This window comes from Orbicella franksi, chromosome 6, assembly GCF_964199315.1.
Source record: "Orbicella franksi chromosome 6, jaOrbFran1.1, whole genome shotgun sequence".
Lineage (NCBI taxonomy): Eukaryota > Metazoa > Cnidaria > Anthozoa > Scleractinia > Merulinidae > Orbicella > Orbicella franksi.
Genome location: NC_138150.1, coordinates 4,322,501 through 4,347,283, shown reverse-complemented (window position 1 = coordinate 4,347,283; position 24,783 = coordinate 4,322,501). Strand labels below are relative to the sequence as shown.

Sequence of the window (24,783 nt, the reverse complement as noted above, 5' to 3'; positions counted from 1 at the left end):
TTAAGAATCCCTTACTTAGACCCCCCGCATCAGACAGCCTCGTTATGGACTTTGCATCTTGAAAAAAAAGAAGTCTAATATTTTCAAGTCCGTCTTCCGTAATTAGGTGTTTCTTGGCCGCAACAATATGTGACTATGTCGGGTTTGATGCCACTTTTATACACCGTAGAAGAGGTGAAATTTCGTGGCGTAGCCCCTTTAAAATTTACCTTCAATTCGTTTATAAGCCCTCCCAATACTCTGTACGCAGGTTCATAAGCCCATAGCCTAGCTATAACCAGGATTTTCCACGGTATATGATTAGCGTTCTGGTTAAATGCCCCGAACCCCGGGTTTCCAACTGTATTGATATTGAAATCAACTTCTTCCGGCGGGTGGTCACGAAATCTAAGACCCCATACTGTTTGAATTTTCCTGAGGGGTTTTAAATTTTAGTAATTGTGACAACCAATGTAGAAACAGTTGCTATCATGCTTTTGATCGAAATAAGAACCGACCACCTAAAACGTGCAACGCAAGCGAAATTGTAGGGAACGCGAATTTCTTCTTCCGTTAGGTTGCAGTTACAATGCAACACTAGACTCTCCCTCAGAAACGTTCTTTTGAGGGTCGTAAAAAATCTCCACGGAGAATTGGTTTACCAGGTGGACTTTGCAGGAGTCGTGCCGCTTTGCACGGAAGACAAGACATGTCCGCGTGAAATAAATGTTGGTGCGTGTTGTCCATTCATTCACGGTTCAGGAAGGGGCGGTACTCCCCTCGATAAATTGTAACCAGATCACGTGATATGACTCACGTGCGATGGCGGGACTCGTTTCTACATATTTGCTTTGAAGTAAATAATATAAGATAGGGTCACCTCTCTTTCTTCACTTTCGTAATTAAGAAAACGGAGCAGGAAAGTGACACGAGTAGGAAAATAATACGACTCTTAGTTTTCAAGGGCTTAATTTTCTCAGTCTTTGTTTTCCAGACAACCACTTCAGCCACTTTCAATGGCTCTCTGTCATTCGAACTACAAATGGCACCATTATGCACCTTTAATATCGTCTTTCAGATTATGTAGTGACTCGTAAGACAGCATATAACAATAGTGAACAATGCAATGCTTCGGAGGCTAAGCAGGTCATTTTTTTTATTGTTCAAACTGGCTTTAAGTCGCTCTAGTTCTTTTTTTTTTCGTAGTTTCGAAGGATTAACTTCGTCATCCGGTGGTTGCACAGACGCGGTTGTCAGGTTCTTCTTTCGCATGAATAAATCTTGCTATTGATATCCCATCGCGATCAATCAAAAAAGGAATTGCAATATCCTTAAAATTAATACTCTTCCTTCGGCACGTGTCGTGAATATTCATTTCCCAGCGCCAGGGAGGGGGTGGGGGTGGGGGAAAACTGCAGACTACCACGATTACCATGAAAACATTTTAATGCCGGTCTAGGAGGGCAATAATAGGTGTGTTGGGTGTATTAGGAACAGTGCACCTGGGAAAGAGCAGAGTCTGATTCTCTATACTGCTATAGAACGCTTCTACGGTCTACAAAAATTGTTACGTTAGCTGTAGAAAGGTTTGAACTCAGGCTGTAAATAACGCATTGAGAACCCTTTAGCTCTAGGCTCCGTCAGATGGCTGAACTAGCCTCAGGATACAAAGAACGGGAAGTACTGACTTTTTATAGTCGTAATACTAGAACTTACCGACGTGTACCCTTATCTTTAATTTCCTTCAGCACTAAGCAAACATTTAAATTTGCGGCAATTGAGATTCATTTGGAGTCACGTATCAGATCCAACTGTAACAGGTGGAACAGTCTTCCATTCTGTAGCAATGTTGCAGGTTGGCGCATTCACTTCCTCGATGCTTGTAACATGACCATGCAAAAATCCGAGAAGTTTTTTGTGCATGTGTGTGTGTGGAGGGGGGAGCGCTAGTTTCAATATTTACCCCTACCCCTAGCCACTTCCTAGAGTACAAAGTACTGTGTTTCACTGAGGTCTGCTAGCCCCAGTCTCTAAATTAATCCTCGTAGCTTCATTCCAGGGGATAACATGCATGTTCTAGAAATCGATATACGGCACGGCCATTTTATTGGGTTTCTTGGTCCAGTGCAAAAAAACTACCGTGGAAAATGCCAAAATATTGAAGAATAGAGGGACCCATAGAGGTCCTTCGGAGTACCCCACTGGTTCTGAGGCCACCCCTTCTTGTAAGCTTGGGTTTGAAAACAGAAACTGCCATTTTTGGTGTACGTTTAATTAAAGGACGTCGTTCTGTCAGATCACTGAGAACTTCACTCTGAAAATTGTTCCTGCTGCCAGCTTGATCGCCAAAAGAGCGAAAAATGTTCCCGGAATTTAGACCGCAATATTCGGTCGGTGTTTTGCCTCTGCGAGTCTGGGGTACAGTGAATAATGAGGAGGGGGGTGGGGTAGGGGTTTCGCTGAGTTCAATGCGCCCCCAGACCCTGCTCATTTTCTGACCTACCCGGTCAAATCTCACCTGCTTCTAGATCCATGCGTCCCATCCAAAACCGGAGATATTCAAATTTTCACCTCATTTATAACCGCTGAACCACATGAAACAGTCATTTTTCCACCGCAGAATCTGCTCGAAAGTTAAAACATATATCTAAGTGTTGAACTAGAAATGAAAGCCAAGCAGTAAGGGTGTACATGTATGCTTGTTTCGGACTTGCCAGTAAAAAAAAAAACCCACCCGTACCATTCCCCTCAACCGGCTTCCCCCGGTTTATGTGTTTATGTAAAGAAGAACTTCATCCTTCACCAATCATGCAGCTGTTAAAGCTTAGCACTTCACTATAACAAAGGCTTCAGGTATAAGAACGAAAAAACACTATCCACACAGGAAGACGCAGTGATGCAGGATGCCGATATTATTTTTCTCGTTTATTATCATTTTCCCTGACGCGATTACATCTCTTGTCGTATCAAAACAGAACTATTTCCTTGTTGAATGCCTGATGCTTTTCGGCGCGGCGCCAGGACGGAATCTCTTCCGCGCGGCTTCGCTTTCTCAAACAGATTACATGTCAAGTTTAGCATAAAATTATGTCACGGCTATGACTTCCTGTGTCTAAACGGAATACTAAATACTGGTTTATTGGCGTTTGTATATATTTGGTCCTCTGACACTGGCCGGATTTTTTTTTTTGTACATCCTTATTAATGCTATCTTCGCTCAGTGTTCATCGAGATTTGCCGCAGTAAAGATGCCTCATTGTTTCTGTTAGTCAACCGATCATGATAGAGCTAAAATTTCGACTGATACTCGCCTGTGTGCTGTGGGTCCACTCTTCTGACCGGGCGCTTGGCTCAAATGATTTTCACGCACCTAAGTCGAATCGTGTTTTGGACGAGTGCAAGCGACTGTGTCGCCACCCGAAACCTACCGAGGTTCCTCTAGAAGACTCACAGGTAAGTGTATTTTAAGTTCCCATCGTTCATGCCTCGGTACCTAAGGTAGAGAATCTAAAGAAATAATTTTACTTTGGTGCTTTTGGTGAAACAAGGTTAATTAATGGGACGTAAACGTTCAGACGGACGTTATCAGAAAGCAATCGAAGACAAGAAGTGGATTCTTTTGATTGATATACAATAGCGAGTCCAGTTTAGTGGAGTTTCAATTTCTAGGATGAAAAGCGGGGCGCGAATGTTAGAGGTCCTCTAGAGTTCGGTAAACTCTAGGAATATTTTCATGTTCACAACAAATGTCACAGGCGGTTTTCCTGGGAAAGCAATTTTATTTTTCTTCTCGGAAAAAATTGCTGATGTTTAATTGTTTTCCGTTTTCTTTTAATGTTGACTAATGGACCGACCATTTGTTTCCTACCTTTTTAAAATGTATTTCTTTTCACTGTTACCCCGATATATGCATGCGATACCGTAGCAGATGACAGACAAACTAATTTTTCATTGAGTTTACTCTCTATCTTGCGTTTCAGCTTAAACGGGAACAGTCAAAAGCTTTTCCCGTTGAAAACTGTCTAAAATTAACCCTTACGTTGGTTCAGGAAATTTTGCCGCGAAGGTTTCGTAGAAATTTGAAACAGCATACGATGGTAAATATTTCACGGGACGGATGTTCTTACACAAGATAAACACGTGGATAAATCAAACGAGATGAACCTAAATAGATTACGTAAATGGTCAAAACGACGAGTTCCTGCCCATGCTTTGGACTCTCTTCGCCGAGTTTTCTCGAGAAAACTGACGCTCTTTACATAACGTTCCACTGAAATTCCCTCATCCTGAATTTTGCTCTCTTGCAGTTTTGTCGTGTTTCAGCGCTTTTCAAATTAAATTCGCCTCGCAATTCCTTCATCACTTCCTCGTAGGGTTCTTCTGCCTCAATAAACTATGATTCTGAGGTTCAATTTCGTTCGAAACTATACGTAATTCTGAATATAACACTGAAAGGAAACTTACAATATATAAAAATATGCCGATGGTGACATTTTGTAGCAGTTTTTACTTTGCGGCATGAAAAAGAAAACTTCTTTAAGAAAAACATTTCTCTGTTCGTCTCTCAACAGTCACGTCACCCCTGTGTGGAAAAATGTTTGTTATTGGCGCAAGGTAGGTTATTTTTAAAAACTAACTACACCTGTATTATAGTTTGTAAATTACAAAAATCCGATAAGGGAGCAAAACTTCGAGTTCCTTTGTTGCTATTCCTTTCACGTGCTACGTGCATTGTTGAGTAAGGTACCGACGTAATTATTCTGTTAGCATAGAAGGCATCACTTTCTTCCTACAGTCACACGATGTCGCTGATGCGTTTTTCATTTCATTGTCGATGCAAATTGTCAGACTTGTCAATCCCGAAGAAGGAAGTAATGACGAAACGTCGATTTTAACTTCGGCTGACAAATGATATAGCGCCGATAAACAAACAACTCACCTACATTCCTGCCAAAAATAATTTAACATTAAGCGCAAAAAAGGTAATAAATTAAAGTCTGCCTATGCATTGTTTTTTTGGTCCATAAGCTCGTCTTAACGGTTAGGGGTCGAGCTCGTTTTAGAAATGTGAATATCGAAGATTTCAGGCCCCAAGCTCCCCTGTGTGTTTGCAATATCAGCTGAAATCAGATTGACGTCTCCATAAACAAAAGTGTCAGTCTTGTGTTTTAATATGACCTGTCGAATTGTTTCGTTTTCTCCCCCGCACTCGAGAGTTAATTATTTGAAATTCGAAGCTAAAGGCGAAGAACATCCATTGTAAGAATAGCTGTAAGTGAAAAACTGCCTCAATTTTAACAAGTGTCGCGTTGCTCTGTAATATTACCCTTGAACAGCTGAACATACGCAACGATACCGAATTATTTTAGCTTATCTTTGTTTAATTCATCTGTTTTGTACCATTTAATATTGAGTACGACGTGAACATCAATTTTCAATTTTATTTTCTCTCGTAGAAAATTCCAGTTCAACAACTCGTCCAACAACTGAACCTCTTTCTGTGATCACAGCATCTACAACGGATCCTCCGAAATTCGGTAAGATACTTCGTTTCAGAAACGAAATAAAATCTGCTATTTAACAAAAAGATATATTAATTATGCCCAGCTGATTTGACTGTTGTACCCAGGTCTCCATCAACCAAATCTGACTGTACCTTAATGTTGTACGCAGGTCTGGATATTATTGCCCATTTTTATGTAGCCTATCTCCAATTCAGACCAGCGTTCCTGTGCAGACGTTACTCCGCCTTGACTTAACAGATATTTGCCGCCGTTAATGTCACGACTATTTCCTTTCTTTTTAGCTGTGGAAATTTTGACTTGTCACGGCAAAAAACATTGCGTGACGAGTAGACCATCTTTGCTTGAGTGAGGGGCCGATGTTACTTAAAAGTAAATCTGTGTATTTGATTTGCAGGCTGTCCGCGTGACTATGGTCCTACTGCGGGGGAATTTATACCAGGGGATGTAACTAATGTTGCCGTTGTATTCGTGGAGCAAAAGACGGAAAACAGCCAGGAATGGGTTGCCAGAGTGAATTGGACAGCGCCAAAAGGTATGAATGTAAAAAATTATTAACCTCCCTTCAAGCATGGAGCCAGGCAAGTTGACATCGTTTTACGCAAACAGGCTACTTTTTTTTGAAATAATAAAGAGCTGACGCATCTCTAAAATGCCCAATTTTTTTTTAATACCGCCCTTCGTAATTCGTTTTGTTCTTCCCTTGTCTTAACCATTCCTGTTCGTTTTGTTTTTTTGTTTTATTGTTTTTTTGGATTATTATAACTTCACTTTTGTTCCCATTCTGGTTTCCAGTTGGCAACTGTTAGGGTGTAGGAACTGGAAACCAGATTTCCATTGTCCAACTGATCCCTTACCCGATCCGACTATGCATTAACTGTAATACAGGAGTTTTGAGTTGACCGACACTGTGGGATTCTTAACAAATTTGTGTTGTATTTACAGCATTTGGCTTTTCATTTACAGTAAAACTGCAATTAAAAAGCACTGCGGCAACAAATTGACAGAAATTTTGAGTCTTTTCGCCATTGTTGTTTCAGATGTGAATGTCTCCTCTAACTGGCGTGGCTACCTTGCCATATGGTTCTCAGAAAGTTTAACTACTGATAACGGAATGCCAGGGCTTGCCAACTGCAGAGCGCTACCCAAAGTAAGGAAATTTCTCTACATGAAATTCACTCGGTTATCTTGTTATCTTGACTTCCTCGTTATCTCGAACTCAAATCAGCTTCCTGTCGATGTGCTTTTTCAGTCATTCACTATCGGCTGTCTCGAAACTCCCGTCACGTCGAACCATTTTTTGGTTCCTATTTCCTCTAAGAGTTCGAAATACCGGGACTCGATTGGAAATGATTTTCTTTTGGACATGATTTGTACAAGGAACCATGAGGAAGAAAACCAGAGAACAACTCAAGCTATCGTTTTGCGGTACCGATGAGTTCGTGCGACTCGAATCTGCTCCGAAGTATTCAATATTACACAGCGCCGTCTGGGTCTGCGACTCGTTGGCCATGGTGAGACAGAGTGCTCCCTTACATGGGCTATATAGGTTGATTTAATGGTTTTGTCTTGTCAGGTCTTAAATAGAGTATCAAGTATTTGGCCAGGTCAAAAATAGAGTAGGGAAAATCGCAGATTTTGCCGGGTCTTAAATAGGGTGAAGGCTTTGGGAAGTGGGTCGCACACTCCTATCGAATTTTTCTAGAAGTACCCGCGCTCCCGGGCTGAGTCTAGCTCACAATTGCTGCTAATCTCGCAATCTGATTGGCTAATTTGCCGTTGTCGATAAGGGTCCAGACCACGCTGCTCCCGTCAATGTGTCGCGCAATGCCTTTTTCAGCTCGCGCTCTGAAAAAAAAAAACATTTCCTTTGAAGCTGTTGTGGTAAAAAACAAATCGAAATGTGATTTAGCGTGGTCTGTACTCTTATCGACAACTATACGCGTCATCGCAGTGGTCAAAATTTGTTATGTACTCATTCGAATGCGCCTCGTGAGTCCGTAACGTTTTGATCACTGTTATGACGCCGTAAACTTGCTGTGAACAAAAATAAGTGAATTTTATTCAAAATGACGCGAACATTGTCAATAGCTTTTCTCGCTTTTTGATTGGCTACTTAAAAAGTCCATAAAATCTCATTGGTTGAAAAGTTGACAGTTTGACAGCTGAAAGTTGAACTTGAAAGCTTGCATAAATTAAAATTTTATCCGTCTGTACTCTTACTGATGATAAAAATGAGCCAATCAGCGCGCGAGAAATTAGACAGTTATTGTAAAAAAAAGTACGGACCACGCTAAACCACATTCCATTTGTTTAGTTTACTAGGTTGGTTACTAGTATTACGTCTATTACGGCTGGATAATACAAGAGCGATCGAGAGTCAACAACCTGTTGAACCGAGTGTGAAAACTCTTGTAATCTTTTCCTTAGATCATGACAACGGGAATTTAACACTTTTTTTTTAACTGGTTCTTGCTTCTTTACAGAACGAACTTCACCTGGACATCAACGAGACAGATGGATGGAAATATCCCAACAGGCTTTACATCACAGTAAGTAGAACTTTGTACTGGTACCACCTTTGGGACGGACATGTGGTTAAATCACCTGACATGACAAAAACCCGATAAAATTCACTCGATCAGCTCAGACTTCAGTCACAACTAGAGCGGCCTGCATTCTGGTCCCCAGTACTACTCGTTTTAAAATGCCCTTACGAGTGGCTCCCTCCATTTCGCCGACCACGTGCCTAAAAGAGACGGAAGCTCTGGGGAAGAGAATGAGTGGTTTGTATAGCTCAGTTTGTTTGCCGTTATTTTCCACAGATTGTTGCCTTGCCGAGCGAAAGAGAAGCTTTTACAATGGACGCATATGACCCAAGAGCTAAAGGTACTGAAAAAGTTTTCAAAACCACTCAGTTCCAACAACTATTTTCAATTAATCAATTCGATACCCACGAAAAATTGCTTTCTCAAGCAACGAAAGGCGGTTTTCATTTGAGTTGCCCGAAAATTAGCTCAATTGCAAGAAAACAATTTTCATTCTTCGTAATCGACTTTATCCTTTTTTCGCATAGCTGTTTCTCCACTGTTTTGACTTTGGCGCAAAAAAACTTACTAAAAAGAAGTTGACGTTATGATCTCCGAAATTTCGATCAACCATAACTAGATGCCCTGAGATGTGCACTGTGAAAATATTAGGGGCTAAAGTCACTGTTCTCTCACGTTTGCTTTGACTCAAAAGTTCGAAAGTTCATTCAATATTTTTAATTCTGATTTTGTTTTAATAGATTGGGGACCGCACGGCAGATATGCACCAACGATAACCTTGAAAGGTAATTAATTTAGCTTATTTATCGAGATATTTACAAGCGCGTTGAAACGACTTGCAAACTTTATACCTCGTTCCCAGGGTCCTATTTCTCCGGAAAGATAGGACCCTGGGAGCGAGGTTGACAAGCCTTGAAAAATTCTAAAGCGATGACTTAACTCAACAGAGACCCATGTATCGTCTCTGATTGGTTGCTCCACGATTTTGAATTTTCGCGCGCAAGAAACAACCAATCCCAGGCGATCCTAGGCCATATACGGATCCCTGTAGAAGTACGTCATCAGAATGAAATCTTGCCTGAAAAATTGATCTGAGACATCTTTAAAGCGCGTAAAGAGCGATAGCCTTCCCATCTTTACACTTTTTCACTAACTTTTACAGGTCACAAACGCTTCGCATTAAAATCTGGAGAAGGCATCGTTCTACTAATTGTGGCAGGGATTTTGTTGGGACTCGCTATGGTGTGGATAATACACGTCTCGGGCGTCAAACGAAAGCACTTCACAACTTACAATTTGGCACTCGCAGTCGACAAAAAAGCGGGAATGAAAGCGGACGAGATGAAAGATCAGCTGATAGCGTAAAAAGCGAGGGAAACAATTCTTAACTAGTGCAGAAGTTGAAGTAATTTTGTAATTTTTGTAATGAAAACTGTACGTACTTAGAGGTACGTCATGTTCCAATTTTATTTCAAATTACCATTAAAGGTTTTTTGGTGTTGGATTATTCGAACAAAACCCATCTCTAATTCGTTAATTATTGAATTCCAGCTCACGTTCTCTTTGTTTCGTTAAATAAATAATGACTATATTTCTGCGTATAACATTAAAACTTGCCGAAAGAATTCACTTGTAAAGGACACAAAAAAGAATAAAATGTAAAACAAATATTGTTTACATAATTAAAGCAAAATACATGGTAATTATTTGTTGACAAAGATACTTATATCGATATATATATATATATATATATATATATATATATATATATATATATATATATATATATATATATAAAGAAAGGATAGTTTTTGTATAGATTGCCAATACATGTGCAATAGCAAAAGAGAGATTTTAATCACCTCAGTCTGCTAATTAACTAAGTTAGGTACGGCAAAGGATAACTATCTGTAAGATAAATGAAAATAAAAAAAATAAAACGACAGAAACCTTTATAACGTGTTTTATATTTCATTTTTTCTCATCAAATCGACTCCGAGCCGAACTCCTTAACTTGCAGTATTTTGTTCGATTTGCCCTCAAATGACTTGGAGACTGCTATATATCTATAACGTGTGAGATTTCTTACTTCCACACTAAATCCTTTTTCTTACGTCACTAGATAGCTACCCGAAGAGAGGTGGAGGGGGGGGGGGGGGGGAGAGGGGGACGGGGAGGGTTAAGTTGCCACGTAAAACTTCCCAAGTTAATAATCGTCGCCAATTTTGAAAAAAAAAAAAAACCCTAAAAGATGTCACTCTGTTTTTGTGGGCCTGGCTCGGGTCCGCATTTGCACTTCTAAGTGGTGCCAATTCTTCCTGACAAATCGTTCTATATATCAGTGCCATATCTATATCTACATCGAGCAGCCAAAGGATAAAGCAATAACTAAGAGTGGTATTGTTTGTAGATTTTAGAACTCTAAGCATGTAGTAAGCTAAGTATTGTTTCCCCTGAAAGATGCGACGATCACCCTCGACACTCCCACGTGGGAGTTTTCCCTCTCCACCATGATACCTGCAGTACATTGCTTTGTCACGGAAAAAGTTCCCAACAATTCACGATACAATATCAGCTGGCAGATAGAATCTAACCATGAAACTCGACTGGCCGCTATTTGACTTTTTATTTCTTAACGTGCAGTTCTTCGCCCTGCCAACAACAACTGTGAACTAACAACCCCTCGCGCGGGCCCTCGTGGCGGAAGTGACGACGTTTTTCTCTTCACAAGGGAAAACAAGTGCCGTCTATGGCAAACCTTTCTCCAATCAAATTAATTGCACAAGCACTCACGCAATGACTCCGAACACTGTAACGCCTGGCTCGGATAGGGCGTCTGCCTGTTGCACCCAGGGTTGTACTTGGTTGTACCAGAGGCATATCACCTATGCTTCTGGTTGTACCTATTCGTGAGATGAGCCAAGAGACTGGGCATCAAAGTCGAAAGCTCAGTGGGACTGGGAATGAGACTCAATTCAACATGGCGGACGGAGAAGACGAAACAGTGCTTCCAGGTAAAGTCTGAGCTAAAACCTTGCTTTAATTTGTTCTCTGATGAATCCTTGCTGCCTTTCAAGCATTCATATGTCCTTTTCTTTTAAGGTGACAGTAAGAAAAGAAACTACAGGAAAGACAAACGTAAGTCGACGATTGATTTGTCGTATCAAAGCGCGGTGCGAAGCATGTAAACTTACATTGTGTACACACAACCACCTCTGGCTAATTACTACATTCCGACATGGCTTAAGTCTTATTGTTTCTTCATCAAATTTTATAACATTTGATCTTCTAAAGAGAAAGATAAACAATCGCTTTTGTTAGGGCAAGCTTTTCTCTAGTTTTCTCTTCCAGTTTGTCTCGCAAATTTGTAATTTATTAGTTGAAAATCTAACATTTTTGTTGTTCTTTCGTTTAGCTTGGGATCATGAGGGTATTGATCACTGGAAAATTGAATCATTTACAAGTGAAGACAATCCACATGGCATGCTGGAAGAGAGTTCATTTGCAACTTTGTTTCCCAAATACAGAGAAAAATATCTGCGAGAATTCTGGCCGTTGGTGGAAAAGAAACTAAAAGAATATGTAAGTTCTTAAAATGTTCAATATAGAGGCAGCAGGAAAGGAGTTGGGGGGGTTGAGTGACAACTATAGCAAAACAACCATGAACACTGTAGGATCTGGGATTTGTCCAGGCTTTTCAGTTCAAGATTGTGCTTTCATTATATCCAAAATTGTTAAGTCAAATCCTAGATAGAATAGCTGTTGCCTTACTTTCTTGCATCATACAGACATATTATTTTATAACAGAAAAGCTCCATTATGTGAGACAGGGAGATCTTCAGAAAGTTGTGCTGAAGTTTGTGTAAAGATCTCCTGTAATTCTATCCTTATTATCAATAAATCAATGTATTTCATAAGGATGCACTGTATTTTGTCTGTGTCCCCAATTAGTGCCATTGGCGCTAGAATGACCAGACACTTTTAATAAGGGATATGTATGTATGTGACAGTCATTTATCAAAAGGTAATGACTTCCATGTTTTTTTTTTTTTTTTTGTTTTTGTTTTTCAAACCATTTTTCAAGTCATTGAAGTGCCAGTTAGATGTTATTGAGGGAAGCATGACAGTTAGTACAACAAGGAAGACATGGGATCCTTACATCATCATTAAAGCCAGAGACATGATCAAGCTTATGGCCAGAAGTGTTCCCTTTGAGCAGGTTTGCTTGCAATGTTCATAATGAATCTGTTTTCTTAAGATTCTAAGCATACACCTTGAGAATGCCTGGAATAGACCATTTTTGTAATTTCCGTATTGGATTGTAACTAGCTTGTACTGGAGGCTCATTCGTGGGAATACCATTAAAAAGAGATTAATACCATTTTCATTTGAAAAGACTCCCCACGTAAGCCTCAGTTGCAAGCTAGTTCCAGTCCTATACCAAGAATACGAAAATGGTCTATTGCATGTCGCATTGTTTACAACATTGTATTTATTATTTTATATCATACTTTATATTGTATCGTTCTAAATTATCATTAGGATTGCATCTGAGTAATTTTCAAAGTAGTTTTGCTATGTAGGTAACGCCTGTATACAAGCCAAGTGAGCCATCAGACCAGTGTTTGTCTCCTGACTAGTTTCTGTTGCATGAAGTGACTAAGAGTATTTCTATTCTCCCCTGGATGGGATGCTAGTCCATCACAGGGCTACCCCCAGCATTAAATTTGCCAGTACCCAATTTTACACCTGTGAGGAGAGGAGAGAGACACTGTGAGAGTAAAGTGTCTTGCCCAAGAACATAATACAATGTCCCCAGCCAGAGCTTGAACCTGAACCGCTCAATCCGGAGTTGAGTGCACTAACCATGAGGCACCATGCCTCCACCAGTTTTACTATTAATAGTGGTAGTATAATTTTATATTATTATACATATATTACATAACTATTTATAATATCTAATAAAATTTAAGTAGTCCCTTATTAGTAGGTCTGATGGCTGGCTAGAAGAGAAGACACTGTAATCAAGTTTCAGCATGGAAAAAATTTCTACATACATGTAACTTACATTTTAGAACAATGTGATCCTTTTGTCCACTTTTTAACGATTAAATATTGTTCAAGAGTTAAAATACCTGGTCCATGTCTTAGAGGACAGACCTAGAACTTGATGTATAACTGTTATCTTTTTTATGGCAGGCTCAGCGTGTTCTGGAAGATGAAGTTGCATGTGACATCATTAAGATAGGATCGCTTGTTCGAAACAGAGAGAGATTTGTGAAGAGAAGGCAAAGGCTTATTGGTCCAAATGGAGCAACGTTAAAGGTCAGTTAGCAAGTTCTCCTCCTTTTAAAATATCCTTGTTTTAAATAATCTTTTCTAGAATTCAGTGTTACAGTGATTGAATTAGAAAACATTTTCCGTGTTTCTATTGAGTTTTAGTAGACTTCTACTAGTATACTAATGCAAATGCTGCAATCTTATTGGCTGAGCTATTCGTATACTATCAGCCATAAGAGTGCTGTTGGTTGTCCATGAAATGTGACGTTTTTCTCTTTTTTTCCGAAGTTTTGGAGGAAAGTTTAGATGTATGTAAATTTCTGAGAAGACTAAAAGAAGGACATAAACGGTTTCTTGACTTTAAAAACTTAAAAATATTGAAAAACTGGATTCGCAGGCGTACACAAGACGAGTGCAAATTTACCAAAGACAGTTCAATACATGCGATGTTGTAAAAGTGTAAAGTACAATAATGTGTAGTAAAATAAGTGGAAACCGTTATTTGTGTTAATTTCCGTTAGAATTCCACTAGAATTCCATTTGCTCTCAATTTCTATGAGGCGATAGTTGATTTGGCCTTCGGCCTCATCAACTATCACCTCATAGAAATCTCGAGCTCATAATCTAATTGTTGAATAGAAACAAGCAGGAGAAGTTTGAGAGAAGGAGAAATGTTGTGAGAAAAGGACCCAATAGGCAAGTGTTTCCACAGCTTTGTCAAGTTCTCCCAAACAATCATGGGTATTTCTATAACTTGGTGGAAACACCAAGAAAATGTTTTCTATCGTCTTTAAAAAACAGCCCAAAGAAAATTTTGAACAATGTGACTACAGCAACTTTTCTGCATTTCTGTCAAGTTATATTGTATAGTTAAATAAAATTTTTAAGCAATCAGCATTCATATTTCCTTTGGGCTATTTTCAAACACATTTTAATTTTAAGCACAACTAATTTTAAATCGTTATCTTTGAAGGCTCTAGAACTGCTCACACAATGTTATATCATGGTGCAAGGAAACACTGTAGCTACACTGGGCCCGTACAAAGGACTAAAACAGGTCAGAACTCTTCTGCACATTGCAGTTTGTTTTGCCTGCCTGTCTTGAGTGTTTGCAATGCCTTTTGTTTTGATCTTGATACAGTAGCTAACTAAAGACAGACAGGGTCCATTCCAAAATATATTCTTACTTACAGATTGTAACTTTTGACAACCCCCTAGTTTCATAATGATTTTCAGTGTAGACTCTGTTTAACAGTTAAGCTGCTCTGGCAGCAACATAATTTTGCAAACATAAAAGTTAACAATATTAAAATTGCAGAAAAGAATCAAGGAAACTCCCTTAGAATTATATGTAAGGGAATTTTAAAGTAACCTTGTGGTCATTTTCGTCAAGAGATTTGATCACACTAAATAACTTAATGAAGCTCAGATGCTGAGGGCTTATAATCTTCTCCCATGTCTCATCCATCAAACTCATGACAACAAAAATATAAAGAAAACATTAGGGTAAGCCTGAACTGTTGGCCTACAGCCAGAGGACCTAATAGTAGTTAAATACCAGTTTGTTTACTATATTTTGCACAGGTTCGTAAGGTGGTAGAAGACACAATGAAGAATATTCATCCTATTTACAACATCAAGGTTTGTGGAAATTGCTTGACAAACTGTGCCTTTAAATTTTGAAATAAAACAGATTATTAATTCTAGTCTACTAAACACATTTTTGTTAAATCCAGGAATCCCTTATTTCAATAAGCCATTAGTTTGTCACTGGGCTTCGGTCAGGGGTTGGGGGGAGAAATAAATATTCTAAGTTACTTCATGCTGTACAAGCTACCATTAAGTGTTACGTGCAGTTGTATGACTGACACAACAACAGCAATAGCAACAACCTGGATCACTTTCCATTCAATCAAAAATGCGCCTGAAAGTTTTGGCTTGGGGGTACATGTGTGAATAGTAAACACTTAATCGCTTTGCCTCCCTGGAAAATTCTTGGAAATAGAATGGTACTTCCTCAGACAGTCTCATCTGCATATAGTTCATGTGTTTTTTTGTTTGGGCAGGGGGAGGAGGAGAACTGAGAGGGGGTATTTTGGTAGTACAAAGCAAAAATGTGCTCACCAGTTTCCTGGAAACCAAAATTCTTTTTGACAGACTTGTACGCACTGTAGGTTTGCTATGTAAACTTGTAGACAGAATTTTAAATTCTTTTAGCTTCATATCTCATACTGTCTTCCTTGCAGACCCTAATGATAAAAAGAGAATTAGCTAAGGATCCAGAGCTAAAAAATGAATCTTGGGACAGATTTCTGCCTAAGTTTACACAGAGAAATGCAAAGAAGGTCAAGAAATCCAAGTTTAAGAAAAAGGAATATACTCCATTCCCTCCACCACAAACAGAAAGCAAGGTAAGTGAATAAGAATTTTAATTCAGTTTTACTTGTTATCTTCCAACTTCATTTTTTTGGCAGTCAGTAAACAGGCAAGTTATTCAAAGTCTGTATTAAACAGACTTTCTCAAAGTCATTTGTCAGTAGTCATAGTCAGTAGTCCCAACATGCTTTTTCTTCGTTGGGAAATGAGTTCTTTTTTTTTTTTATAAATGCAAACATTTTGTACTGTCTGGGAACATCAATATGGTTGCCATGAACATGCTCCACTGCCGCAAGCAACTCTTTTGTTTTCTTCGTGATCGTCAAACTGCCTAGGTGCACCATAACTCAATAAATATACACACTAAAGGATGAACCAATTGTTGATACTGAGAAGTTTGAGTAATATTATGTGAACTACTAATAAAAATTGAATTTCAACAGATCTTGACAAATCGATACAAGAAATATATCAAACAAATACATTTTGTGAAGCGTGAGAAAAACAGTTGCCGTCATTAGATTTAAATTTTTAAATTTTTATTGTTTTGCACTATTTACAAAAATTATAACTTTAACAGTATTTACAGAAATTATATTAATTAAAATGAGAAAAGATATAAAGCAGTAAATAGCCAAAATGAAATGTGTTCAGTAACCAAAGTAGCATAGGCTTGTTTTAGAATTATCCCTTGTTTTACTTACTAAATTGAAGGCCATGCTGTCGATGTTTTCTCCACTCAGATTGATAAACAGTTAGCAAGTGGTGAATACTTTCTTCAAGAGAAAGAAAGAAGATTAAAGGCCCAACAGGAAAGAAAGGTATGTAATTTGTATGCAATCCAAAACAAACAACTGACAGAACAGGTAACTTAAGAATTGAGTACTGAATTGCATATGCCTGTTTGACCTCAAAGGAAAGATAAATTTACTGTCTTTATCTGACCAGTGAAAGTTTTGTAGATCAATTTGATTTTCTTGTGCAGTTTCGCTGTGCAAGAAGGGACTTGATATAAGTATCCCCTAAATGAAATGCTGGGTTCAAAAATTAGTTCAGTTTTGGTTGGTACTGGGGTGAAATTATCATACTCCCATGAACCTTATTCTGAGTATTTTCTATCTATTTGATATCATCATTCACAATTATTTCAATAGGCTCGACAAGTGGCAGCAGAGGAAAAGAGGAAAGCTAAGCGGGAACAGGCGTTCATTCCACCAGTGGAGGAAAAACCCAAAAAAGAAACTAAGAAGAAAGGTAAGATGATATTCTGTAAGATGACATTAATTATTATTCTTTTATTGTCTCTATGGTTATGCATACCACATTATTACAGTTACATTTATCATAAGGTTCCAAAAGTCATAACCCCTCTCAATTACTGGGTTAAATTTCAATTTGCTGGCTTCTTTGCAATACCGGTAATTTTGGAATACAACAGCAAAATGGGAATGTTGTTACACAACTATTGAAATAGATTAAAGGTTTTTTTTCCTCATTCCATAATAATTATTGTTTTTGCAGAGAATGATAGCAAAGTGGACGTGGAGGCATTCAAAAAGAAAATAAAAAATTCCCAGGTTAGATCAATTTGCTCTAGCAGCAGTTTTGTTTGTTTGCATTTTCAAAAAAAAAAAAAGGTTTCTCTTACAGAAATTAAAATAATATTGCATTGGGATTGCTGATTTTTTCTGTCGCTGCAGAAAAGAAGACTTCTTGGACAGAGTGCATCAGAAACTCCAGTAAAAAAGAGAAAAGGCAAGAGTTAAAAAGAAGCTACCGATATTCAAATAAATGTTATTTGCAGTCAAAACCGTCGACAGCCAGTGCCCAGCACAGTGGTTCCACTATGCGTTTGGTTGGTGATGTCATCCATGGGACAGGCAATACTGAAGCTTATTGCATGAACACATGACAAGCTCATCACTGCTCCTTGAAGTCTGGACATCTCCAGAGATAATACCATCAAAGACAATTTTACAATGCTTTGTTTCGTCAATGCATATTCATTTGCTATTTCATTCACAAGTTGTATTTATACTGTACGAACTACTGTTTTGACACTCCATCTTTTTGAGAAAAATGTTTTCTACAAGAAAGAAAACAAATAATGATGATATCAACCACATTAGTGCACCACCTCTGTAAGGATGGCAAGAAGGCAGATGCTGGAAATGAACTTCTCCCTTTGACCTAACATTGTTGTTCTATATAGATAGGGATGACAAAAATTGAAGTGAGCTTAAGCTTAAATTAAAACAATTTTTACAGTTCTTTTGTGTTACCGCCTAAATATATAAGTTTTATAATAAGTTTTAGAAAACAACTAAGATGTAGAGCTGAAACAGAAAAACTACCTTATGCATGCTTACAAACCAAAGTTTTGGACAGGAAACCTGCAGATGTTACTCAGAAAGCAATGTTTGTCATGGTATGTCCCAGAATTAAGAATCCAACAAATGATAGCTAGAACGGGTTTTTCTGTCATCAACCAATGAACCTACAGCAGAAACGTGCACGAGTCGACTCGTGAAAGACAAGTAACACGCAAAAATTGGTTTCGCGAACGCGAAGAGGTTATACCCGACATTTACACTGTAAATTGTTAACGAAATTCATTCCGTGTATCCTAATAAGGTTCACCAAAGTACTAAGCGACGATAAAACAGAGGAATTCAACATAAAACTTTACCTAAGAATTAACATGTTTAATATAACGTGTTCAACATTTACTGTATTTTAGAAACATGAGCAAGCAGTCGCTGTGATTTTATTACACCACTTTGAAGTAATATAAAACAGGAGTTTAAACAATAAAATCACTTACCTTTCATCGTTAACATTTCGAACTCCTTGTATCATTTACGTGGAAGTCATTTAAACCCTATAAAGGGCAAAGCATCGGCGGTTCTTCGCGGAAATGTTTTTTGAGGAACCCAATTGAGTGCAGGCTCGTCAATGGTTATTAATATTTGATTGTTTGATTGGTTAAACTGTTTCTCTTGATTTACCAAATATGGTGGACAGTCTTACGTGTCAACCCCCAAGCCAGAGGGATCTCCAAACTCACAGTTCTTAGAGACTCGTTGCTGGGAAAGAAACGTTTGCCTGCCGAACATAGGCACAAAAGTTTTTCTTTTAACTGGGGTGCAAAAGATTTAGCTTGTGTTTAGGCGCCCCCGCTCTCCCCAGAAAAAATCGGAGACCCTCCCTCCCTCTGAAACCCTTCCCGATTTTGTGTGTGGAAACCCGGCGGTCAACAGGTTATGTGTACAGCCGGGCTGGAGTCCAATAACCTTCTTTGCAATAAGTCCATCCGCGCGCAAGTAGTCCACGCGGACCTGCGCGACCAATTGCGCGACCTTCAACCTTTTGCGAAAAGACTGGGTCGAATGTGAAATGAAGTCGTTACAGTTCAAATAGATCTGCCACTTTGATCGTTCAGAAATAAGTTCAGGTAAGTACTTGACTTTATTTAAATGGTTTTAGTAGGCAAGAAAACTGTAAATTAAGTAGTATGGATTGAAATCGTCAGACTTAGTTTCCGTTTTGCAACCGCAGTCGCTAAAATTTAAACTTTTAATCAACTTCGCAGGGCGCCTGTTGGTTCGTTCAAGTACATTCGCTCGTTCGTCATATGTTTTTTCTTCGTGTATTCAAACATTTGGACAGAAATGTGTAAGCCACGATGGAGATTATTATAAAGCATACTTCACGAGGACATTTAGTGAGTGAAGTTAAAACCAGCAAGTATACCGTTGAAATTGTCCTGAAAAGGAAGCCATGAAATTTCATTTTTCTTTCTTTTTTCTTTGACTTGAAGCTTGAACAAGCTTAAACTGAATTAAAACCGTCGGCCAAACCATGCAAACTGATGAATCAGAATTTGCCTTTTCCTTCAGAATTTTGTAAACCAAAATTGAGTCCTGAGGATTCCTGTCACACCGTCGAAAAGAAGCTAAATTGCAATTTTGTTGGTTTGGACCTCAACCTTTGCAACCAACAACAAGATATCGTTGGATGGTGTTTGCCAGCGGTTTCAGACTGAAAGGTTAGCTAAATATAACAGTCATTAGTGAAAAGTACGATCCAGTCTGGAGTATCATTTAAACCATTTCGTGATCGAGCTGATCAACGACATGCAATGTTATTCATTTTGTCATCAGAATGCAGTCATCATCACAAAACACATGGACACCACATTGCCGCGAGTACTGTAATGGCAACACAGCCGAGTTCTACTGCCCAGAATGCGCTGCAATGTTTTGCGGCGATTGCTACGACAAGGAACATCGTGGAAATGAACGGAAATCCCAACACGGAAAACTCACTGAGCTGAGGGCCATTTGCAGTGTTCATAAGCACACGCTAGATTATTTCAACCTCACGCTTCTTCAGCCCATGTGCATTATTTGCAAAAAGGAGACCACGCTTACTCCAGAACATGAACATCACGTCATTGACCATATTGAGACGACTGTACCAAAGCTAAGATCTCTCATGGAAAAGAAACTGGAAAGTGCTTCCGAAATGATTGACAGATTGAACCAAGAGCTAGCCAGGGTAGAAAATGTCGCAAGAAGTACAATGATTGCATCGGTCAGTTACATCCAGTGTTGTTTTGCAAGACTACGGCAACTTCTTGATGAGAGAGAAGTTGAACTTTTGACGAATGCAAGAAAATACTATGATGACTTTGTGGAGTTTGGTGAAGGAAGAATGGAAGCACGTAATGCTTTGAGAGACCTCAAGGCTTTGTCAGACGAAGGTGGGTATTTATAGCGTTTTTTGATGATAAAATAATATCTAGAGAAAAGTAACATTACAGGCAAACCAATCAAATTTCAATCAAATTCTCAGGAAAAAAAAATGGAACTTCTATAAAGGTCATCCCATGAAGCACAGAAGTTTTTTTTTCCTTAGGAGCTTTGCAATAGGGTGAACTGAAAAAGAAAAAACAATTTACCCATGCCATCAACTGGGCATGGGCTGTAATTTTCTCTTGATCAATATGAACAAACAACACGGATCCCGCGCGTGACTCCCACATGAAAAGGACAGGGGTGCTTGACGTACATTTTAGGGGTTAAAAAAGTGGTTTGATCATCTCTTAGGGTGTTCATCTTCAAAAGGCCCACCTTTTAAGGTGTAATTTGAGCGAAGAAAAGATGACTGGAGATAATGTGTTATATTAGATTTGGTACCTCGTAGGGGTAAAAAAATTTCAAGCCACACCCACAAAACAGGATCTGGGAGCCTCTTAGGGTTTCTTTCTAAAATTTCTGACCCGCACCCCTGATCCTCTTTGTAAGGGGAGTCCTGACCTGTGGGCAGGGATAGCCAATGTCTGAGCCAAATTGGATCCGTTCAGCTGTAACATAGCTAGTCTACCTGCATGTTAGAGAAATTTTACTGCTAGTTTTGTTGATCAGAATTCATGTATATGAACAATGAAATGTGATCTATATAGGGCTAGTGTTATACTGAACAGATGGTGAGAGAAACACATAATATGCAATCAACTGAATGAATGCTTAAAGCTCTTTTTTCTCATAATAAACAGGAAAATTGCTTTTAAATAAAGATGCCAGAAGCCTTGTGGTGGAATTTCCATCAGTGTTCATTAGACTCAAGGACCTTTGCGGTTCAACAGTTTGTGAAGGACAGACCAAGAAGTTGAAAATTATAATTGATTTTGAGACAAATATTCTCGAACAGCTGAGGGAAGTTGGAGTCATGAAGTCATACACTATTGAACGAACTGCAGGTAGAGTGGGAAATGGTTGTTTGTTTGTTTGTTTTTTTTTTTATTCAGCTTTCTGTTTCCAGACAAGTTTTTCAACTGTAACATATTCTAATTTTCTTGTCCTGGGTATTTTTGCAGATGAGAAAACTGGAAACTCAAAAGTGGCAAATGATAATGATTACAGCAGCTCTTTAGATTGTAAAAGAGGTATTGCATGTTTTAAACAAATGTTAAATGTCAATGTAGGTAAATGTACTACATAATTTAGTGTAAAAATAAATGTGTGTGAATTTATGTTAATCAGTAATGTATACATTACTGACCTGTTTATTATAAGACATAGTAGATACTTGCAGCTCTTGCAGATGGTGGAAAATCAAATTAAATTTCACATTAATTGAGAAAGTTTCACGGTTATTTGTGTACGTCTCTTTGGGTCCTCTTTCTTACTTCTGAAAAACTTAGTGACGTTAATAGTACATTACTGTCAGTATTAACCTGAATGATGTAAAAAAATGATTACAGAAATGACAGTGTCTGTTGTATTTTTCTATTCTTCTCATTGTGCTCTTGTCACTTGATAACAATATAATTATTATTGTGGTACAAGTTATAAGTTTTTAGAAATTATGCTTTGATTTGTTAGTTTATGTTAGAAAGCATGCTCAAAACCCAAGATTGCATTTTATAAGTTTAAGGTGGCACCATACTTTTCCATATTAACTACTTCACCACTGCACTTTATCCCAATATCTTAAAAAGTATCAGAAGCACAACAGGGTGTTTCAGTCCTTAAAATTCCTGAGGTATTAACAAATGGAAATTATTAAAACAAATTTACTTATCTTCAGTTGTAAAAATTCCTTTAGGTATGAAGAGGCATTTCTCCCACCCACCCTCTCAGGAGGAACCTAGCACCAAGCAAGCCAGAGATGATAATACCCATGTAGTCAGTTTTGAGTCTAACAAGTCACTGAGAACTCCATTGAAAGCCACAGCAGTGACATCATCCAAAATTACATCACCTTCACCTAGAAAGCGAACTTGCAAACCAACTGCCCAGAAGTCTGCACAATCACCGGAGTGGATTCCAGCCTCTCCCATTCAAACACCCTGTGTGGCTTCACCAAGAAGGAAAAGAGGAGGAGAACTAAGCAAAGAGTTTATGGTGAGGTTAAATTAAATACGTATTTTTATTTTTGGAAAGGTAGTCTTGAGGTAAATCCGAGCATTCTGATTGCTTCTTTGTAAGCTTGGTCAGGATTTTGCCATACAACAGACCATTTCCATGCAGAAACAGCCATAAGCCATGTATTCTTTGTTTTTCGAAAGCCAACAAATTGAGTAACATTAGAACTAACAATCATGGCCTGAGTGCCACTGCCCATATCATAAACTACTTACTTGTGCTAATTACTCAAGCCGTACTGTGGATTTTTGGCCCTTGGACATTTGTTGTCATTTTTTTGTAGGGATCTCGCTGCACTCAGTCCGTACTGCCATGCCCAATATTTTCCAGTAGGGCCCTTGTGTAGTTATTATGTCCAAGTTCTGTTTTATTTTCAAATTGATTACTTAAAAACTCATGGGAATACCATTGCTTTTCAAGTGCTCAGTAATTTTGAGTTACGACTAACATCAGTTCTTGGACATGGTGACAATTCATAGTTGCGGCTTTTTTCAGCTCCGGTTTAGTTCAGTTGTCCCTCAACTCTTTTCTGGCTGCAAAGGAGAATACAACTTTTAAGGATTTCTTGGAAGTTGATGTGTGCAGAAAACCCATCAAATAATTTTCTTCCTGTCTTGCAATACAGAAATGTGATATCATTCTGACAGAGCTATGGGCTCAGGATGAAAGCTTCCCATTTGTACGCCCTGTGGATAAGAAACAGGTAACTATATTAGCCAGAACAAATAATTCACTAAATATTGTTGACTGCTGGGGCGGACACATGAGTTTAGAGAAGAGGGTTTGAGATACGGACCGCCAAAGGCACTCCCCTGTAGGGGGGTCCAGGGGCATCTTCCCCCAGAAAATTTTAAAATTGAGGTCCCCAGAAAGGGATTTCCAGGATTCTGAGGACAAGTCAGCATGTTATAATGCCACATTTTTTAAAAATTTCTGCGACCGAACCCCTCAAACCCCCGAGGTCTGACGCTGGATGGAAATACGTAAAGTTTGTATGTATGTATGTATGTATGTAAATACTCGTAACTGTTTTGCATTCTGATATCCCTCTTTATATTAATACAACAATCTCTAAAGTTTTATGCCCATAGCCTAATTCTACTCCACTCTCAATTTGTTAGGGCAAGTTAAGATAGTACATGCATATATCAAGCTTTATCAAGTTTACATTTCATAAAAATTGAACTAAACTGAGTCTTGTTCACATTTGTCTTGTATAGTCACAACAACTGCAACACGAAAAATGCTCTAGGATTTTGAAACATGTTTAAAATTTAACCCTTCAAAAATAACTTTGTAATATTTTCAGATAATCATGTGATCATATGATTGCCTTGACCATGAAAGCTGTATGCAATTTTTGTATAATGCTATAGAGTGAGGGCCAGAACAGAACCAAAAAAGTACTCTCACTGGAAATTGCCTGGTAACTGGACTTACAAATACTTTGAATTCTAGTCACCAGATTACTATAAAGTCATCAAGAATCCCATGGACTTGTCCATTATCAAAGAGAAACTGCACACTCTTCAGTATGCATCTGCTGTAGATTTTGTGAAAGATATGCATTTGATGCTTAGCAACTGTACAAGATATAATCAGGTAAAGACAAAATAACTTCAGCCAACACTTACTGTAGAAACAAAAAGGTAACGTTTAACTCTGTATCAGGTTATAAGTGGCCCATGCAGTGGGAGCTTACGGTTAGTAAGCTAGACCAATTAAATAAAAGCATTAAATTTGTTAGTAACCAGTAGTACATCTGGGTGGAGAGAGGCACTGTGAGAGGAAAGTGTCCAGCCCAAGAACATAATTATGCAATAACTCCGGCCAGGGGTCAAACCCGGACCACTTGATCCGGAGTCGAACGTGCTAACTATAAGGCAATCCCACCTCCTCCACTGTAGTAGTTGGACATCAGAAATCCAATCTGCATTGTTGCTGACTGGTTAGCTGTTTACAGAAGTTCGGCCGAGGTCAGGTATATGTAGCTGCCCGGATTCCAAGTTGTCAGGTGCAGGAGCTCCTGAGCACTCATTCACCCTCCTCCTTGAGGACATTGTTATCCTACAAACTGTTGTACATTACTCCATAGCATGAACCCAGCGAAGGAAGAGGGTGGTAATCTACAAAGTTTTATACGGG

At 38.6% G+C, this 24,783-nt stretch overlaps 3 protein-coding genes across 4 annotated transcripts in view; all 3 read left to right on the top strand.

Annotated features, from left to right (window-relative positions):
• The first annotated feature begins 2,219 nt into the window (after positions 1-2,219).
• Positions 2,220-9,772, top strand: LOC145490137 (uncharacterized). The gene is made up of 9 exons (XM_081469247.1): positions 2,220-3,432; positions 4,551-4,593; positions 5,436-5,516; positions 5,899-6,036; positions 6,542-6,651; positions 7,988-8,053; positions 8,327-8,390; positions 8,791-8,835; positions 9,213-9,772. Exons 1-9 carry the CDS (start codon positions 3,259-3,261, stop codon positions 9,413-9,415), a joined length of 924 nt encoding a protein of 307 aa, XP_081325373.1. The 5' UTR covers positions 2,220-3,258; the 3' UTR covers positions 9,416-9,772.
• A 1,194-nt stretch (positions 9,773-10,966) lies between these two features.
• Positions 10,967-18,537, top strand: LOC145490018 (KRR1 small subunit processome component homolog). The gene is made up of 12 exons (XM_081469107.1): positions 10,967-11,064; positions 11,153-11,188; positions 11,466-11,632; positions 12,135-12,269; positions 13,250-13,375; positions 14,304-14,387; positions 14,915-14,971; positions 15,577-15,741; positions 16,450-16,527; positions 16,861-16,960; positions 17,228-17,283; positions 17,407-18,537. Exons 1-12 carry the CDS (start codon positions 11,031-11,033, stop codon positions 17,470-17,472), a joined length of 1,104 nt encoding a protein of 367 aa, XP_081325233.1. The 5' UTR covers positions 10,967-11,030; the 3' UTR covers positions 17,473-18,537.
• Positions 18,538-18,652: 115 nt separating this feature from the next.
• LOC145489598 (uncharacterized) overlaps positions 18,653-24,783 on the top strand; it is a 6,785-nt gene continuing 654 nt past the window's right edge. The window contains exons 1-7 of one of the 2 annotated variants that reach the window (XM_081468592.1): positions 18,653-19,160; positions 19,870-20,471; positions 21,267-21,470; positions 21,588-21,656; positions 22,319-22,617; positions 23,264-23,341; positions 24,097-24,783. The exon at positions 24,097-24,783 is cut by the window's right edge and continues 654 nt beyond it. In XM_081468592.1, the coding sequence (XP_081324718.1) occupies positions 19,871-20,471; positions 21,267-21,470; positions 21,588-21,656; positions 22,319-22,617; positions 23,264-23,341; positions 24,097-24,255 (1,410 nt within the window). In that variant the 5' untranslated portion in view covers positions 18,653-19,160; position 19,870 and the 3' untranslated portion in view covers positions 24,256-24,783. Of the gene's footprint in view, positions 19,161-19,869; positions 20,472-21,266; positions 21,657-22,318; positions 22,618-23,263; positions 23,342-24,096 lie in introns of both variants that reach the window. The other variant, XM_081468590.1, reaches the window with a different exon arrangement.

Bases quoted from the DNA above. Each gene is read 5' to 3' on its own strand.
- LOC145490137 (XM_081469247.1), top strand. From the start codon at position 3,259: ATGATAGAGCTAAAATTTCGACTGATACTCGCCTGTGTGCTGTGGGTC. The intron at 3,433-4,550 runs GTAAGTGTATTT...GTCTCTCAACAG, and splicing joins TTCCTCTAGAAGACTCACAG to TCACGTCACCCCTGTGTGGA. The intron at 6,652-7,987 runs GTAAGGAAATTT...GCTTCTTTACAG, and splicing joins ACTGCAGAGCGCTACCCAAA to AACGAACTTCACCTGGACAT.
- LOC145490018 (XM_081469107.1), top strand. From the start codon at position 11,031: ATGGCGGACGGAGAAGACGAAACAGTGCTTCCAG. The intron at 11,065-11,152 runs GTAAAGTCTGAG...TTTTCTTTTAAG, and splicing joins AGACGAAACAGTGCTTCCAG to GTGACAGTAAGAAAAGAAAC. The intron at 11,633-12,134 runs GTAAGTTCTTAA...CCATTTTTCAAG, and splicing joins AAAAGAAACTAAAAGAATAT to TCATTGAAGTGCCAGTTAGA.